We start from the raw sequence: 19,638 nt of genomic DNA on the forward strand, positions 1-19,638 counted from the left end.
AATGGTGGATGAGAAGCAATCTGACTGCAGGTATTAATGTGTTTCTGTGGGTGACAGCCTTGTTGAGTGAAAGGGAGATTAACTTAGCTCAGAAATCTAAGTAGTATTTGTCAGCTTGCAGTCTGTAGTTTTGAATGGTATTTTTCAGTTTGCACTGTGTAATTTGTTTACTTCTGTAGACAGACAAGATAAGTGATCAAATGTTACAAACATCTGATTCCAGTATCCAACAAATATTTAAGCAGTAAAGCACAATACTAAATAAATATGACTTGATATCCTGGCTTGATGCATATCTTGTACAACATTGTTGTGGAGGTAAAGGTGAAAGAAAAGGTATAAGAAGGTGACAGCCTTTCCCTGAGTACTTACTGGTTTGAATTGTGCTTAGGGCTGCATGAAGAGTTTTGCTATTTGATAGCTCAGTGTTGGTAGCTATGGCGAGGAGTTCAGCATTGTTCAGATTAATAGTATGGGAATGGTTGCAAAACCTCTGCCACAAATATCTCATTTCTGAGCTACATATTTAACCCTGCCTTTTGACTAGTAGAGGGCAGTAACTGCATCTGGCAGGTTGTTTCTTAATGGCCTCAACTTGACCAAGGATCAAATCCAAGCATGCCTGTGAAAAACCAAATCTACTGCTGTAATGGGAACCTCTGATCTTCTTGTACCTCTGTTCTGCAGAATGTATGCCCTCATCTGTATGGCTTTGTGCTGGCTGAAATGATAACAGTGAGATCCTGTCTGTGTGAGGATGGTTTGTCTGTGTCCCTTTGTCTTACCATAACATGGTAAGCTGGTCATCCTGCTGCAGGTCAGGATGCTGAGGATGGAGAGGAAAGCACTGTGGGTGTGTGGGAATTTAATTATAAACTGCTGTACATATTTCATATTGTAAGAGGGCAGAGGACAATGACTGTGTTTTACTTGTATTTCCTTGCAGCCAACTAGTCGTGTGGTATATGTTTTTATATGCTGCTTTTATGTGTTCTACTTTTTTTTAAGGCATGATGGAGGCTGACTTGTAGCACATCTAATGGATGTTCTACACGTCCTTTTAAGTGTCTATTGCACATTTTTCTGTGGTCTTGTGAGGCCTCAGAACTCTCTTCTGTGTTCTTATTTACTTTAGCTCATTGCTGTCAGCAGTGGGAGTGGGCAACCTGTGGACAACAGGATAACACATATATGTGCATAATGTTTTTTATTTCAGCATTAGAACTGTTTTGAGCAAGTTTGATCTCTTTTACTAGTAGTCTATCTCAGTAAAGTAGCTCAAGATACTGCAGTGTATAATGTGTCAGGTAACAGCATGGTGGCCACTGAGTACGTGCTGTGGCGTGCACAATGATGACACCAAAGTTGTGCTAATGACACCATTACCACTGCCTCCTCCACTGTCATTGATGTTCCATCCTTTGTTGGAGGAAGGCTTCATTCTCTGTAGAAGAGAGGGAAGGGGTGAGCAGTAGATGGGTGTTGCAGTGTCAGTGGCAGCACAGGGAGGATGAGTGAGGATTTGATGTCAGTGCCCCAGCAGCGACTGGTGGGTGCAGCCTCTGGGCTTTGAGCCATGGCAGCTCTCTTCTGCTCCTCCCTTGCTTCCTATCCATGCCATGCTGGCATGTGAGGTGAGGAGCATCCTCCTGGATCCCTGCCTCAGCAAGCCATTGCTCAGCTCCAGAAGTAAGCAGTTAAGTTCTTGTGTTGCCTTGAGTTTGCTCCTGTAATCTGGCTTCCATGATTCATACTCCTGCTTGCCAACTGGAGTGAGCGTAAGGCTTAATTAAATGTGTAAAACATTTTGAACTTAGTGAGTCATTTTCCTGAAATATGCTGCATGTAGTTGGCAGACTTGCCCACCTTTTTGGTTCTCAGAGCCAGCTTTGAATAAAGAATTGACTTTGAGCAGGTGAGGTATTTGGTGTGCATACTGTCAGCTTTGAAGCATCAGTGTAAAAAGAATATTTAATAATTTAAAAATGCTCAAGATGAACAGGTGTACACTTAGTGGGCAAATGAAGAACATGGTTTTTTTTTGTTTGCTTTGTGTTATAAAATCTGAAAACCCCAGAGGCTTTGATGTCTGGGTTATACAATCCTATTGATGAAGAAGCTAGGCTGAATCCAGCTCTTGTCCCTAGAGCCCTCCAGGTTTCTGGATTTGAAACAGGAATTGAGAAACTGATCTTCCTTCCAGACAGGTAAGCAGTAGTTCTCATGCACGTTAGAAGATCAGCCAGGAGTCTCTGACATTGTTATACCTGGATCCTCATTTTGACTTCTCTAACTCTTTGGTTTTGCAGTAAGCTCATTTGTAAAAGTATCTTTGTGAATATTTTCAGATGTAACTGGCAAGGAATAAAAAACTTTCTGGAACGTCTGAACTGGGAGAAAAGAGATTTTAAGTTCAGCTTCTGCATGGAATAACTGTTTATCTCTTTACATGATGAGTCACTGTTGTGACTGATGAGATCAGTACAAAATTATCCTTCTTTAGTCTCATTATTACAGTGTTTGCCCAGTCCTACCTTTTTTTTTTTTTTAAACTATTCTTCTAAGTTGCTCTATCAGCTTTGGGAGAAAATTTGACCAAGCTTCTTTGAAAAGCCTGTAATATGCATTTACTTCTAAATCTTATAGACTGGAACATACTGGGAGGACCTAAGTTTTTCATATTTAACTTTTCTAATAGTATAGATGCTAATTAACAGTACACTGGGCTCTGAATGCAGGTTGAGCGGTTTGGTATGGCAACTCATTGCTTCTCTTGCCCATGAAACACTTTATCTTTAAACCAGAGCTCACTTTTGGCAATACCTAGAGCTATGGGAAGTTCTTGCTGCAGGTTTGAAGTGATGGTTTCATCAGTTTGCCAGGTTTGGTGCTGTGACTGTGGTGGTTCTGGGAAGGTACTGTAAGGGCATTGGCACAGCATATTCTAACCTGACTCTTAACTCCCACCCACTGTGCCTGGAGTTGGAGATCTCCTGGCTATTGCAGAATGAGTTGAAGCAAGCTTAAATGTTGTGTTTATGCTATTTTGTGTGCGGTTTATGATTATGTGGGGTTTTTTTTTATTTTTATTTTTGGGAGGTGTGTGTAGTTTTGGGTTTTTTTGTAGGGGGACAGGTTTGACATTTTGTGGTTTTTAAAGTAGTCTGTATCTGGTACCTGTTCTCTAAGTACTACTACCAGTCTGCCTTCAAGGTATTACAACTCTTTCATTGTATATCTAAGTGTCTTGGTGGCTTTTAAAAGCACATTGCAAGCATAGTTACAGGCAACAAGTGGCAAAACAGCTGTTACCATCTGGTTGGTGGCTTAAACAACTGTGACTGTCAGAGACCACTTTGTGAGCCTTCTTTTCCTCTGGCTTTTCTTATGACTCAGTTGTAAATGCTGGGTACAGGTGCTTCTGGAAGCTGCTTTTTTGCTGTAGATATTAAAAGAGAAAGCTTCTCAATCTACAGGGCCTCCTCTTGAATTTGATAGCTGGTGCCTGGCATAGTGTTCCCTACACTTGCTGAAAGTCTTGGACTTCAGTTTGACTGCTAGAAGCCAGCTATACACTTACTTACATGTCTCTGACCAGCAAGAAGAGCATGTGTGCAGACCAAATGCTTCCAATGTACTTGTGAGGCTGATTTTAGCAGAGAATTTTCCCCTTGAGAAGTCATACAGATTCTCAGCTGTACAGCTTGACTGACGTGAGGCCCTGGGAGACAAGTGGATCATTAAAAGACTGTTTTGCCAAGCTTGTTCCTTTTGCCTGTTTTTTTTATTCTTTAACTAATATGGATGGACCTTGCTTGAAGCATTGGAAGAGCTGCTTTTTATGAGATGAAGCAGCTCTGGGTTCCTGGCTGACAGCTGGGGGAAGCATTTAATGGCACAGTAAGTGCTGTATGAGGCAGATGCTGACAGCATGAGAAGCAGAATAAGTCTCTAGCTGTCTGGAAATAATGGCTTGTGCAATTCTGAACAGGAAATCTAACTTGGATTAGGGTGTTTCTTTCATAATAATAAAAAACTCTGGAGGATGGGGGAGCACCTGCAAATCCTCTTCAGCAAAGAATACAAGTGCTGAATGCCTTCCCTGTGGTATCTGCAGGGTGATTACAGTCTGAATCTCTATCTGCAGCTGAGAGGGAAATTGGACTTTTTATCACAGGGGGTGGAGAAACCCTCTGAGATTTGTGGTATTGATTTTTTTTTTCTTTTGTCAGAGTATCTGGAGATGTATTGGAAAAATTGGGGGAGTTCTTCCTGCACTGTTTCTTTCAGCTGTTATTTCTTTGGGAGTTATACTTAGGCATCATGCAATGTCCGGATAGACTGTTGACCACTTGAATTTAGGGTCAATAACTTGCTTTGTTAAATCTCTTTCACCTCTCTGTAAAAATAAAAGAAATTTAATATTATGTAGTAGAACTGATAATTTTTTTCTGTTAGGCTTTCCCCAGATGAATAAGATAAATGGTTTCAGAAAATACAATGATAATTGGAGTTTGACCTCATCTTGTGATTATATAGGTTAAAGATAAGAAATACTGGAAGATTAGCTTATTAGGGTTAGGAATGCATAGTGGTTTTTTCACAAGTCTCCTTGCTTATGTTGTCATCAACACCAAACTTCCCTTTAGCGCTGTATCTGGCATAGAATCTGTTTCTGGGCCTGAATAGCAGATTTTTCTGATGACTCTCATATCTGAAGATTGTGTGCTGCAGCTTTTTAAGGGAGAGATATTTGTTCTCTCTATGAGGAAAGGAGACTTGCCTTGGGGCCCAAAATGTGACATGGAAACTTCAAGAATAGCTTTTCCCCCTCCTGTTATTGTCCTTATGAATTAGGAAAGTCAAGAGTTTGGCAGGCTGCTTATGGGCAGTCAGGTGACTGCTGATCTGAGCACCTGAATCTATCTGCACATTGTGGATGGCAAGTTATTGTGATCCAATGATCCATTCAAGACTGAAATGAGTAACATAATGTTTTTTTTTCTGAAACATTTTTTGCTTCATACATAGCAGTATAAATACTAGACTAAATCTGAGAAATAAAAGCAAAAGATCTTGCTGTGTGACTTTTCCAATTCTCGCAGCAAAGCCAATGTGTAAGAATCAACTTTCTTCACGTTTTGAAGACCTGGAATGAGCATAACTCCTTCCCCCTGTGAGCGTCTGGAGGAGACTGACAGCCCTTTGCTGCTTCAGTCTGTGTGGATTAGCAGAAATATCCAGTGATTGAAGATGGCAACAGCTCTATACAAGGGATTAAATAACTTGGATCATGTGTTGCTGTGTCACAACATGAAATTTCAGAGGCCTATCAGAACTTAGTGTTCTGACAGGTAGATGTGAATTTTGTTTAAGGAAAGCAGAGATTTGAGGTTTCTGAGTATCATCCTGATGACATGAATTCAGACATACTCAGGTCTGTGACCTTTTTAGCATTATGTGGTACTTGGAAACATTCATAGGCAAAAAGGCCAAATGAAGCCAAGTGCCTGCTGGGCACCTCTGTCTGTGGTATAGGACGTGTTGCCTCACCTATCTTGTGCCTTATTAGTCACAAACATCTTAAGTAACTGGGCGGTGGGTTTGGGGCTTTTTTTTTGTGGGGTGAGGTAGAAATGACTCAGGTACACTGTGTGCACTTTGTCTTTTATCTGAATACATCATATTCTTGTAAAAGTGCACGCGGAAATAATTTCAGATAACATGATGTGCATTTCCTACCAGCTGCTGCTCTGCAGCTGGTTGTGATATTTCTGCAGCTGTGGGACAGAAAAGTTCAGTCTCAGGAGTAGATGACAGCATGAGCTTTAGCTAATGAGTGTGTACTCTGTGTGGAGACCCTAACCCACACTACTTAGGATGTATTGCAGCATTTTCTTGAACTAGCTTGACTAGCTAGAAGCTGGCAAATGAACTGCAATCCCATCTCCTAAGTGGGCTGGGGACATGTTTGCATGACATGACAAGACCATCCCAGCTTTACAAGAACACATTTTAAAGACAAAGCATGTAGTTTGTTAATGTTTGTCTGTGAGAACAGAAAGCTGATTTTATTCTTGTTCTCTGACCACTATGCACGCTTGGCCCTTGGTAATCTCGAAGGAAAATGCAGTGCTTTGGGAATACCTGTTCCCTGTATCCCTGCATGCCGACCATGCTGGGGCAGGACTGACACCTAGTGTGGGCTGGGTAGAACTGAACATTCAGCTCACGAAGCTACTGCAAAGCTCAATGAAATTTACTGTAAGCTTTGGATGTCACAAAGCTTTTGATATGTAAGTTATGAGTTTGGACATCTGACAGCTCATCTTTCCAGCTGCCAAAAGAGATGCTGCTGTAGTGAGAGGAACCATGGCAGCTGGAAGGTGTGGTCCCTTTTTCACCTGACTTCCTTTCTCAGCTGGCTGATTTTAGGCCATCAGACACATTTCTGCATTATGTAAGACAGTAATTCACTATATTTTCTACAGATGGAACTGCCTCAGTCATGTTACTATCATACTTTAGGCATTGAAAATTGTGCTTATACTGCTGGTATTAATGCAATACTGTGCCTCTTAACGAGTGGTAACTCTTGAGTGTCTTACCCTCCTGAAGAAAAGAGAACAGGTCTTGGGAGGTTGAAACAAATCCAGAAAGCAGGGTGAAATTTAACCAGTTATGTATTTCTAGGCTTGAACTTAAGCTACTCCAAAGCTTCCAGATATTTTTTTCATATATATGTTTTGAACTGCTGTCATGTGTCTTGTATCTCTACACCATAATAAACTGGATGTAGTGTAACTCTTGCAGATAACACTGTTTTGTCGTAGAAAACAACTATTATAGGTGTAATTATTTATTTTTTTGTAGCAAGACTTTAATTCTGAGTTAACACACTGCAACCAAGTATTCAAAGAAACAGATATCCCTTACTCCAGATGCTGCCTCTGAAACATGCCCTGGCTTATAATTATCTAATTTCTGCCACAGAGTCTGAGTCAAATCTGACTTTGGGCTGACTCCTTTGAGCTTGTAGTTTATCCATTTTTCCTGGTTAGTGCCTGCTTCCAAGCCAAATGATTTATCAATGAGGATTCTAGCCTGTTTCCCTCCTGCTCTTGCTTTGAACAATGAGTAAGACTAATTCTGTTTCTTCAATCATACCCTGCTATTTCAATGGAAGGCTCAAGGGGAGTGCAGCTTGTTTCTTAACCAAATAAGAAACTACACTTTGGACTCCAATGTTTGGAACACCATCACAGCAATGCTGCAGTCCACAGTAACTGTGGTGCAGCACAGGGATCTGACAGGGAGGCAGGCACTGGGCAGCCTGAGTATGGCTGCAGTTTACTTTGACAGGGTTGGTATGCAGTTTGTGATGCTGTGACTGGCAGACATCTGTTAGTCCCAGTGTAATAGACCTCAGTTCAGGTCAATGGAAATCTGACCTGAAAGCAGGAATTTTGATATTTATGGAATATGCATTCATTTTAAATCTTTAAATTTCTTAGTCTTGGCAATTACATCTTTTAGTTCTGCTTGTGGGATCTATAGCACCTTATTTTAAGGAGCAGCAGCAGTACTACAATGGGTAGCTTTTTATGACATTCTGAGCATGTTTGCTTCCATAAGATGGATGCCTTAGGAAGAAATGTACTAGGAAGGGGGGACTGACCACCTCATCTTGTGCTTGGCTTCCTCTGCCAACCAGCCACCTCAAATGCCACTATGGTGCAGCAAGAGCCTTGCTTTGCACTGCAAGCCATAAGCTATAACCAGCCCAAGGGAATTATTCTAGGGTAATGAGGAAGCTTTGTGAAGCCTGCAGTAACTTCATCCAACAGCAGAGGTCTGTCTTGTTTGGGAAAAGGGTTTTCATCACTTAAGAAGGAATCATTGTATGAGAATTTGGGTGGATTTTCACTCGTTTTTAGAGTGAAGTTTTCTTTTTGTCTCTTTGAATACCAATTTAAAGTTATTTTAATGATAAGAACTGACCCAAAAGTGCAGCGTGCACCTAAGTGAAGCGCATGTGCAGTAGCTGGGAAACTCTGGCAATCACTGAGCTGATGTGAGAAAAGCTGTAACTGCAATCTGTAGCGTGTGTCCCCTTCCCAGACCCAGCACTGACAGCAGAGATGCAGACTGCTGGCGGATTTTTGGGAGTGTGGGAAGTGACATTTAGAGGTTGGGAAGTCAGCTTGTCCTTCTCTTGCAATTTCAAGTTATAACTGAATCTCTTTCTAGAAAATTTGCTTTAGCAAAACCCCAGATATTTGGCTTCTGATAGGCACAAGTGGATGAAAGTTCATGGCTAATGTTAGACAGGAATTGCTAGAGCAGATGAATGTAGGGGGTTTTTTTTCTTCTAATGTTAACTCACAAAACTACCAAGCTGCTGCCAGAATTTGTCTTTCAACATCGATCACCTCCAAGTATTCTCCATATCCAATTATCTGTTCTATCTGTGAATGGAGGGATTCTGTTCAGTCTAGAAATGGTTTCACAAGGCTCTAAAAGCACAGGTCTCTAGAATGGGTTTTCTGTTACTTAACTCAAACCATCTCTAGTTCATTATCTATTAAGGCATGCAATATTTTCTTCAGCCATTTGCTCGCATTGTTCTGGATATTTTCCTTTATGTTGTGGTGCTGTTTTCATCGAGCTATTGGAAGCTTATGTTTGATTTTGCTAAAGCTGAATGACTTCAGCCCAAACACATAATTTGCCGTTTATGAGTCAGAACTAAGATAATTTCTGCAAATCATCCTGTAAAGCATTCTACAGCTTGGCTAACTGCACAACCTGCAGATGGTCCTCTTGTTCCCTCTGTCCAAACTTAATGCAAGTTTGCTGTTAACCAATATAAATTTCAAAGTCCTGTTTCCATATTCCTTTGTAATTTTGTAGATAAGAATTTGAGAGGCAGCTGAACTGCTCTCTTGCATTACACACCAAATTTGTAAAGTCTTAATGGTAGTTCTTTGCGTACTTATTCATATAGAAATTTTGAAAGGTAAACACAGTAGTGTAAAATACTGCATAAACTCAATTACAAAATACATCAAATTTAGTGGAAAGTTATTCAGTTAAAATACAGTCCTGCATTTGCTGATTGTTAACAAAATAGATCTTGCAGTTGCCTAAATCAAGCTGCAGCTTTTGTTGCTCTTTTCTGGTTTTTTTTTTTTTTTGCTTTAACTGAATGCTGTAAATATAAGTTCAGCATTGCTGCTGTACTAACAGTTTTGCTGTCTCATTGCTTTTAAAATTCTGGATCCTCTGCATCACCTGAAAGATAAAACTCCTGTGAGAAGCTCTACATTTTCCAAGCATTAATCCTCTAGGACATTGTTTTGAGTGGACTTTATTTGGCAGAGTTTGTTTTACAATAGGTTATGATCAGTTGCAGAAATTACTGGAATTATGACAAAGAGTGTTATTGTGCTGCCATACATGAGATAAGATAATAAAGTCAGTGACAAGATGGATTTTCTTAAATCCATGAGCAAAGAACTTTTATGTTGTCATTGTGATATTATATTCTACATTCAAGTTTTTGGTACATCCACATAATGTCTTTAATAGAAGAATAATAGCATCTTTAATCAGATGGAAAAGCATTGAAGGTGAAGAGAAAATGCCTTTTTTTTTCCTTAAAGTCAGTAGTGTAGCTATTTCTAGAAATCTCTTTCAAATGCTAGCAGTATGCAGGGATGGCATTGTTGTGCCAAGTACTGTGCCACTGTGGGAGATGCAGAACACAGGCTTTGGAGCATCAATTCTCTTTCTGTTTGTGGAGCACTGGGGGGGTGCTGTGGGCAGGAGGAGGTGAATAGGCAGTACCAGCAGAGCTGTGCCACTGTGCTGATTTTTCTCAGTTGGAACCCTCTCTTCAGTTCCAGTCATTTCACCTTTGAAAAAGTATAGAGAAACATGGTTATTGAGACCAAAAAGTTGGTGGAAAATTATTAGAGCAGGGGAGAGAAAGGTATATGAGGAGATGGGAAGAATATTAAATCACTTTTAATTAAATGTGAAACAGATAGAAGATGGTTCTTTTGGTTTGTGTGTTTTCACTTTTGTGTGGGGAAGTGAAGATCAATTAATGTAAGAAATTGCAGCTTTTTTCTTCCTTATATGTATGTCTAAAATGTGCAAGAATCACAAATGAAATTAAAATGCAGGTAGATTCAATTGAATACTAATAAATGAAGGTAATAGGATTAAGTTTGCATTTTATCCTAAAGAAAAAAATGTGATGTATTTTCAGTTGTGGGCTTTTATGCTTTTCTTCAAGGTCTCTGGTTTAAATCATGTATTGCTTCTATTTTTATATCCTTTATAGCTATGAACAAGGCATAAGAGTCACCAAGACAATAAATATTTTTGTAACTTTGGAAGTGTATGCTTTTAGATGCTCTATAAACTCAGGACATTTAAAATGTCAAAAAAACCTGTCCAAGAGACACACTTGTTAGTCAGAGCACTCTAATCATAGGCAGAGATCTTAGTCTGAGCCTGAGGCAGTCACTTTGAGAAATAGGCTTTGCTGGTTCACCATGCTAAGGAATTGCCCTCAATGTGAGTTAATCTTTACAGTGATTATTGTATTGTAATAAGAACAATTTACGGTATGAAAGCTTTTCCATTTTCACATCAACTTAACTACACAGGTTATTCACTTGAATTTACTCTGTCTATTGGAAAGGTCAGGTGAAGATATGAATCTATTTCCAAAACAACTTGCTAACATGCCATATTTCTAGTATATATCTAAATTACACATCTACCATAAGGATATGAAAAACCAATAGAAACTCTAGGCAATTTTAGGTTGCAGCCATAGATGAATCATCAGTTATTCCTCCTGCAGCCATCTTGCCTTTTTTTTTCTTTTTGTCCAGTGACTTTGTGTTTATGAAGACTTTTTGAGTGCTTCCTCTTTTTCCCTCCTGCTTTGCTGTGCTTGTCCCCTTGGGATGCTGTAAAATGTATTGGGTTGGTGTAAAATGTATGCCTATAACTTGAATCTGGAAGTAGAGTGTGTCTGCTTCCCAAGAAGCACTGTCTCTCCCTAGAATCCTGGATCCATGTACCTGTGTCTGCATGTAAGAGGTCAGAACCATCATACTGGTGGGAAGGTAATTATTTGACCTTGTACTTCATGAGTTTCTTTTTGCCCAGGTGCTTCTGACTTAAGTTCTCACTTGGAGTTTTGGAATGATTGTATTTTTATTAAAATGAAGTAAATGAAAAAGGTGCTGAATCCTACACCTAAGTGAAAGAAATGGAAATACCCAAAGTCCAACTTATTTTGCAAATTATGTTCTCTTTTCCCAAGCAATCCTAGCAGTGGGCTGCCACAATGAAAGCAGCGGCTCAAAAGTAAACTATATGCTGCTGAAAGTGGAAGTCCAAAACACTCAGTCCTTGCTCACAAATTTTAGAGCAATTTCCCTCTGTGATCAGAGCTTGAGCATACAGTGTTATGTCTCCTTTGACATGCTACTTGTTGGCACGTTGTCCTGTTCATCATGATGGCAGTGGTTCCTCTTTGTCTGCTGAAAATGCCAGATTTAACATTTTTGTTGCTGGAAGGTTAGCTCTGTACATAAGATTGTGATGGAAATTAACTATCAGGGTTCCCCAAATTGGAATTTAAGTGTCATCTGTAGACAGAAATAATGCTTTAAATTGCTCTAGGTTGCTGAATTACAGTCTCCATTGTTTGTCAAAGAAACCTCTGCCTAGAGAGAGATTATATCATACTGAATAGTGATCCTAAACTTAAAAAGAGAGGGAAAAGACAAAGGTAGGAGTCAAAATAAACCCCCAACCACCCCCACCAAACATACCAAAAACCTGCTTGTCAAGAGATCATTGAGTCCTTTGCATGTTCCCAGTGCTCAGAGCGATTCTGCTAACTAGTCTGTGGTGCTTATCTCGTGGATATGGTGCATCACAGGCTTGATAAAGAGTAACTGCAGAACCACACAGTGTGTGATACTGCAGAGCTGGGTCATCAGGAGAGCAGAGCTCATCAAGGGTACATCTGAGCTTTAAATGTGGCAGAGCTCAGCCATCTGCATGCAGCCCCCTCTGGAATGTGCAGCTGCTTGTTTTGCTGCCTGAGCGGCAACTGGACCTTTGCTAGGGACTCTTCATTGAGGGTGAGGAGCAAAACTCCTCTAAAATGTCAGCTGCTTCCTTGATGCTCTTCCTATATGTGAGAAGATGTAACTTGTTTCTGTTCAGAGGTAATTCTTTAAATGTCAGGGTCCTAAGTGCAAGTATTTGCAAGGTTTGTACTTCTCAGAAATTAAATTGCTTTGAAAGCTTGATAGGCATGTAACCTTGTCCATGAGTGACTTCTCTGAGGGTCCTTCTCTGAAATGTTGTCCCATGATTCACGCTGGACCCTTAAAAAGAAACTCTGGTTTCAATTTCAGGTTGAAAATTTAGGGTGCTGTCAAGACTGAGCTCTCACAGCACGGCTGTTAGTGTTGAGATGCCTAAATCACACTAGAGCTTCATGACCTGTCATCTGATCCCACATTTTGATACGTCTTGACTCAGGCATAATTGGAAGTGTAGACCTTCATTTAGAGGAACAAGTCTCTGACAATTCTGCTGAAGGGCTCTCTGATGAAAACAGCATTTATTAGGTGACCTGGATTAGGTTTCCAAATGTAAGTAATTTCAACTTTGTGTGATGTTACAAACCTCACCTCATCAGTGGAGGTGTTTGATCACTATGGGTCATTTAGTGGCAGTTATGAAATGAGAGCAAATTACTGCACTAGAATATACTGAAAATGCAGTCAGAACTTGTAATTTCCCTTCTTTGTTTCCATTGATCAACACAGTAGAAACTGAAGAGTAAAATGTGGCAGAGATTGACCTTACAATCACCTTTGACCATGTGTGGCTTTTGGTAATCAAGTAAACTGCATGTAGAGAAGCATGATCTTATTTGTGCCTACAGCCTTTTGTTGTCCTGTTGCTGTGTTCATAACTTCCATCCCTTTGTTCTGCCTCCAGCAGGGATGTTTCTAGTTGTGTGTAGGTGAAATTATAGGGAGACTGAGCAGAGCTGCATGTGTATGGACATGGATATTTCCCTCTGCTAGTCTCCTTAACCCTGTCACCTGCCTTCTCACCAATGCAGAGGTGCCCTTATCTCTTCTTCCAAACTTGAGCATAGGCCTTGGCTGTGGTGGAAATAAGGGAGGGTGATCTCATATTTTAACTAATGTGAGTTCTTTGTAACCAGGTGCACAGTGTAGACTCTGCATTTGAACTTGGTTCAAAGCAGATCAAAATCTCAGCAGGGCCGTAATGCCCCTTTTTAGGATAATCTGATTTTTATCTGATGAGGAGGGGGAAAAAAGAGTATGGATGCTTGTGTGAAATATTCCTCCCCTCCAAAAAAAAACATAAACAAATTAAAAAATCTTGACTCTTGGAAAGATTTGCAAAAGACTAAGTTAACCTTTAATAGCTGCTGTGTACTGATGTTGCTTAAAAAGGGTTCTGAACAGAAATCAACTTGAAGGTGGCTTGCATTTATTATAAAGATTTAGAGAAAATGCTGTTTTACCCTCATAGAAGTATAATAAAGGAAAATCTTGATTTGACCTTGATCACAGTATCCAAATTCACAGTAGAACTTGAAATTAATCCCTTAAAAACTTTGGCCATAAATCTCCTTAAGCTTTGTGCTACAGTAAGTTTCAGGAAATAAAATACACCTCTTTTCTTAAACATTGTCCTCCTTTCTCATTTAGTTACTCCTACATCTAGATCCTTCTGAGCTGTGATGTATTCATGTATCTTCTTTCTGTTTTTAATTGCAGAGAACTGTTGTTTGTTTCTGGTATAAAGGTGAGGCAGTCATTTTCTCATTGAGAGCGTCTCAAAGGGTAATTCATGAATTCTTCACGCAGCAAGGAGACAAAGCAGGTTCTGTGGAGAAACAAATTCCTTGCTTTTATTGCAGTAGTCCTTGGTATCAGTCCCCCAGGAAACTGCCTGGGTGTTGGGGAAGGTGTCAGGGGAGAGGGGTTTACATGAGAGTTGTTTTAAAGGCTTGAGCAGGATCTGCCAGGCACTGATGTTTGCTAATTGGAACAAGAGGGGAAAATCAGGCACTCTTGCTGCTGCCTGAAGTGGGCACTTCCAAGCCTAAACTGCTGTGGGTTTTGGCACCACTTATTTTCACAAGGGAGTGGAGTCCTGTTTCCCAAGGTCAGTGCTTTTGACTGCCTCTCATGTGCTCAGAGCTGCCCAGACCACAGGAACTCCTTGTTTATCCCTCAGCGTGGCTCTTGAGGAGATGGGGTTGGTGTATCAGGACCAAAAAGAAGATGATATGATCATACCTTTAGGCTTTTGAGGAGTGGGAGGAGAAAGAAAAATTTTTTTCTGTAACCCAAACTTTCTGATCAAATATGCTTAGTTATTTTTAGGTTTGGGGGGAAAAAGTGTTGGAATTCGCTTGGAAAGATTCACTTGGAATCTTTCTTGATCTAAGTTACCAATGATCTGTAAGAGAGTTGGATCAGTCATTTGCTGTGCAGCCCCAGGAAGCTTAAACAAATTTGCATTAGCTAGTTGTGTGGAGAAATCCTTTCTGCATCAAAAAGGAAAAAAGAAATCACTTCTCTATGTAATGACTTCGAATAATTGATGGGGAAAAGCTGACAGAAATGGCAGTATTGATTTTTGAGTATGCAGAAACTAACTAATCTTAAACAATTCTCCTGGTGTTTTCTAAGTCTGAATTTGTAAATCAAAACAGGAGGTAAAATGGAAACCGGTCAGTTATAGGACTAATATTTAGTTAGAATTGCTGATAAAATCACTTATTTTTTTCACATTGTGCTTCTTATTCTTTTTAATCCATGTGAGTTAAAGCAGTAAGGTATTTTAGCTTTTCAGATTTGAGTTACTAAGGAAAGGTAACTTCAGTGGGTGTAGAAAAGAGTATTTAATACCACCTACATTTGTATGGAACTCTTTAATACTGGCTCCAGTCAAGAGTAATACTGTATTGAAAGAAAATTCTGAGTTATATTGTTCCTTAATAGAAAACGTTGTACATATGTTTTCTATGAAGATCTAAATGTAGCCACAGGATGTTTTATTCCTTCAGTCTTAAAGAATTTGCTTATGGATAGGCTCCCTTGGGATGCTAATGCCATCTTTCTAATATTAGTGAGAATTGGTATTAGATGGGAGCAGGCCTGCTAAGAACTGTGTAGCTCCTAAACAAAAAGAAATAAACAGCAACAAAAATTTGAAAAATGGTGTTCCTTTTCTTGGTTAGATCAGAAGGATGAGGTAAGCATTCATCAATTAATGAAGAATATTTCATTTAAATTGCCCATCAAAGCCTGTATAACATAGAACAGCACACTGACTTGAAAAGGGCAGGTAGCTGTGTCTGGAAGGAAAGGTGTTTGTGCACATGGAGTTTGGAGGACTTGTTTGCATGTGAAATGTTGCTTTAGCTGAGAGGATTGTGGATAAGCAGGGACTGTATGCGTTACATCTGTTCGCTGTCAGATTTAACAAAAAGCAATTATCTACCATAGTAACCGTGACAGAATTCAGAATCTATTCTGACATCCAGACATAGATAAATACCTAAAAATAATGCTGAAGGTGTGTCTTCAGTCCTCAGTGTTTTTCTCAATTTTCAAGAAACACTAAGCAATGCAAACAATGAAACCACAGCAATTCATAACTGCAGCTGAAAGTCTACCTTTGACCTTTGCTGTAACACAGATTTTTTCCAAAATCTGGTTATGTATTAGAAGCCATGGAAGTGTCTTTGTGGTATTTTCGGCTTAAATCTAAATTTAAAATCTAAATTAGCTTGAGCTCAACTTTAAAGAGCAAGATGAATGTAGAGTCTGGGATGATTATGTGTTGTCTCAAAGGAAGGAAGTCTTGAATTCAAGACTTCTTCAAAGTATCTTTATTTGCTCTTATATAGGAAAACCTTGCAACTTTAGTGCATGTGAATGAAGAAATGAAAATGCAGCCGAATAATTACAATAGGAAAAATGAAATTCTAAGTCACTGCAGTTTGGCTCTGGGGAATCTCTTTGATAGATGTTCAAATCCTGAGAAATTATGGAGGCCCTGGTGATCTGGACTAAGACTTGTTAGTTTTAAAAGTAATATGCTTCTTGGTAATGCATACCCCAACATCACAGGGTTTTTTAAACTTGCAAGGCTTCAGTTTTCAAAATGAAACTTGCCCATTTGCAGCAGAGAAAGATGATAGGGGCTATATAGTATATTAGATATACTATAATATTTCTGCTACATGCATCCAGGTGGGTTTTATGGTGTGTTCACCATCCCTTTTGTACCAGGATCTTGAATTCTTTTCTACCTTACACAGTATCCAGTGAGAATTTTCCAAGAAATGTTTTTTCTAACTTTTATTAAAATTGATCCCAAAGGCTTCAAACATATAACGCACCAAATAATTACCTCTTGTCTTGCTTCTTGTGTTCCCCAGTTGTCAGTTTTGGAACAATTTCTTGAAATCGGATTTGGAATTATCTTCTCCATGTTGTTTTGATAAAAATCCTAATGGTGCAGGATGCTTCTCAGAAAACAAGTCTGGAATTCTCCATCAGTTTGAAAGCTCGAAGATCAGAATAATCTAAATACTAGGTCTACTGCCTATCTTCAGCTGTTGGTTTATCACAGTAATTGTCCTGGGTCTCTGTCTTTCCCCTGACTGATGTTTTGACATATGTTGCGCTTCTGTTCTGTGGCATTTTCAGTGTGCTGCCTCTCCAGCTGGACTTGGGGTGCATAGTGACACTGGTCCTCAGAGTTTGGTTCTGCATTTTACTGCAGTTGTCATTTACCCGCAACATTTGGCCTTGCCTTAAATGCAAACTTCTGGAGCTAAGTGTATGCTGAGCTCTCTTAAACCTCCTTTTTTCTTGGTTTGCCTCAGACCTTGCCCCTTGCTGGAGGTTAAGCACTTTGTTGGAGTGAGAATTTGCAGTGACATTTGGTAGGGCTTGTGATACTGAAGCTCCTACAGAATGGGCAGTGAGAGGACCAAAGAACAAACGCAGTCCTTGTGGTAAGAAAATTATGCAAATAGCAGAAAAATGATACAGTTGGAGATGTACTATTAGAGATTTGAAGCTTGTGTGAAGTAATATTTATAGTATAAAAATAGGAGATGGAGATTTGGGAGCTACTGGTAACGTTTGGAAGAAGTTCTTCTCATAATACATTTCTGTGTATTCTTACACAAACTGGCTCTTCAAACACTAATCAGGGAGTAGCTTGATCATGGAATGATTTTTTTAAACTGATTAAACTAGCTGCTTCAGCATGTGCTTAATTCTTGAACATAGGGATTATCCCATTGGCATAACTGGGAGTGGGCGCAGTGTCTGAGATCAGATCACCCTAGAGCACTTGCTGTTGTAGGACAGCAGTGTCCCAGGAATTAGGCAGCATTGCTAGTGTGCTGCTGAGCCCTGTGCTTCCAAACCTGAAGCTGAGCTTTAGTTGCAAATTCCCAAAGGGAAGGCAGCAATGCCCACAATTGCTGGTTCCTATGGTATTAAATCAAACTCAGCATTGATGTGCTCTATAAATACCTCCATGTGTATCTGTACATAACATCTTTGTGTGCAATCTCTCTGTGTAGAGTTTTTTCGGAAAACTATTCAGAGGAAATAAGTCTTCCAATGATTTGAAGAGAACACAAATGACAGGCTCTTTCCTGTGCTTGGCTGAATCACATACAGTGTGCTTAATTAACAGGTGCACAGTGACAAGCTGCACTCAGCAGGCAGTGCTGGGTCGTGTTCAGAGTCCTGGACACTGAGTTTCTTCTGTAGCATGGGATTTGAAAGGATCAGTGGGATACTGAGCATCTCTGTGTGTCTTTCATCTTGCAAATTCTTGCCCCTGTATAAGCACCTTCTTTAACTTTGCAGTGGTTTTTTTTTAGGGGGCAATTCAGACCTCAAGCCTGTTCTCTTACTCCTTGTGCTGTCAACACAGCTGAAGTATTCAGCTGGAGATGGAGTGTCTGTATTAGAGCTTGCTTCAAAAATGAGATCCAGCCTGGCTCTTGCCTTTTAATCTGTTTTGGGGCTGGGCTGGTGTTTGGTGACGCATTGGGCTAAGCTGACTGCAGCGAGTTAACAGAGGAGGCAAAAGGTGTCAAGCCCCTGCAGAATGGCTCAAGGACTTGCACTGCCTGACCTGTATGCTGGATGGTGAAAAAAAGATGATAAAGCTGCCTCACAGGAAATTTCAGAAATTTTTCCTTAAAAAGGTAAAGTGCATCTTTTTTGTTTGCTTGCTTGCTTTAGTTAGGTTGGAGACAAAGTTTGATAATTGCATTGTTTTTGTGCTGTTAGCTTTGTGGTTTCTTTGTACTGAAATGCCTCAAACTGTTCTCTCAATGTAATGTTATTCTTGGCTTGTGGTCTGGGACACAATTAATATCCATCAAAAGCAGACTTCAGCAGCATGCTGCAGGGGTTAGTTTGGTTACAGATACCGTTTACAGCTCTTGTCACCCTGTTGTATTATGCTGGCTTTTAGCACTGCTCCTTGACTCTGTATATTCTGAATCTGCCAAGCCATTTAGTGCTAAGTTTTTGCGGTGTACAAGACAGAATGCTGCTCATTGACTAGCTTTCATTAAAAAAAATTGGTAATACAAGATATACGTATATGTTAAGTGTAGGCTGTATATTTCCACTATTTTCAAATATATTCACAGAAATCACTAGAGATATTGGTAAATCTAACAGAAAACTGCATACTTTCAGGTGGGACTCTACTTAAAACTGAGTTTAAACTGGGTTTAAAGCTATCCCTAGATCAGATGTTTCTGAAAAGCACTTTACCTAGCTAGGTATTGAATGCTGTGCTATTAGCTGTCTGAAATACCATTCTTTAATTTTAATGTCTGCATTATCTGGATCTTGTGTTCTCAGCATACAAGGATTTATCCCATAGGTTTTGAAAACATAGTGGGGTATTTTTCCCTCCCCCTCCTTCTCATCTTGGCTTCTTATGCCCAGGGTTTATTAGTGGTTGATTAGAAGTGCAGTCTCTTTATTCTGTAGAGCATCTCAATTTTCAAGCAGGACATTTGCAGTTGTAGTCAATTGGAATTTTGTATTTTTACCATTCTGTATAATTTAACCTATATGGTATTTCATACTAATGTCTGCAATATGGTTCTTCAAAATTAAATACTCAACTTGGTTGTATACTAATTAAAACAGTTTTAAAAGGGCACAAGAGAAGACAGTTGAATTTCACTGCAAGTTAGATCTGGCACACGGCTCACTGATTTTTGGCTCATTCACAGATGCAGATGGTTGGTTCTACCTTTTTCTCTGGAGTAAATTTTTAGTATTTAAATGTTGATATCACCGTTGTGCTGTTGAACTGTCCTTTTAGGGTTTCCTATGCTGCCTAAGAAGAATTTTGCCATTTGCTAGTTTATATATGCCTTAATGATGGCACATCTGATCGAATGGCTGTAGTTTCACTGGTATATATTAACAATGGTGGGGTTTATGTTATACTCGTGAATATAGGACTGAAAACACGCAGGCA

The 19,638-nt window shown here is 39.6% G+C and overlaps 1 protein-coding gene across 4 annotated transcripts in view; it reads left to right on the forward strand.

Annotated features, from left to right (window-relative positions):
- RPS6KA2 (ribosomal protein S6 kinase A2) overlaps positions 1-19,638 on the forward strand; it is a 286,567-nt gene that overhangs the window by 24,489 nt on the left and 242,440 nt on the right. The window contains exon 1 of one of the 4 annotated variants that reach the window (XM_064708650.1): positions 18,208-18,337. The exons of the other annotated variants lie outside the window; for them this stretch is intronic. Within the exon in view, the coding sequence (XP_064564720.1) occupies positions 18,269-18,337 (69 nt within the window). The 5' untranslated portion in view covers positions 18,208-18,268. Of the gene's footprint in view, positions 1-18,207; positions 18,338-19,638 lie in introns of those variants that run through there. 4 annotated transcript variants of the gene reach the window in all.

Source organism: Zonotrichia leucophrys, chromosome 3 (genome assembly GCF_028769735.1).
Source record: "Zonotrichia leucophrys gambelii isolate GWCS_2022_RI chromosome 3, RI_Zleu_2.0, whole genome shotgun sequence".
Taxonomy (NCBI): domain Eukaryota; kingdom Metazoa; phylum Chordata; class Aves; order Passeriformes; family Passerellidae; genus Zonotrichia; species Zonotrichia leucophrys.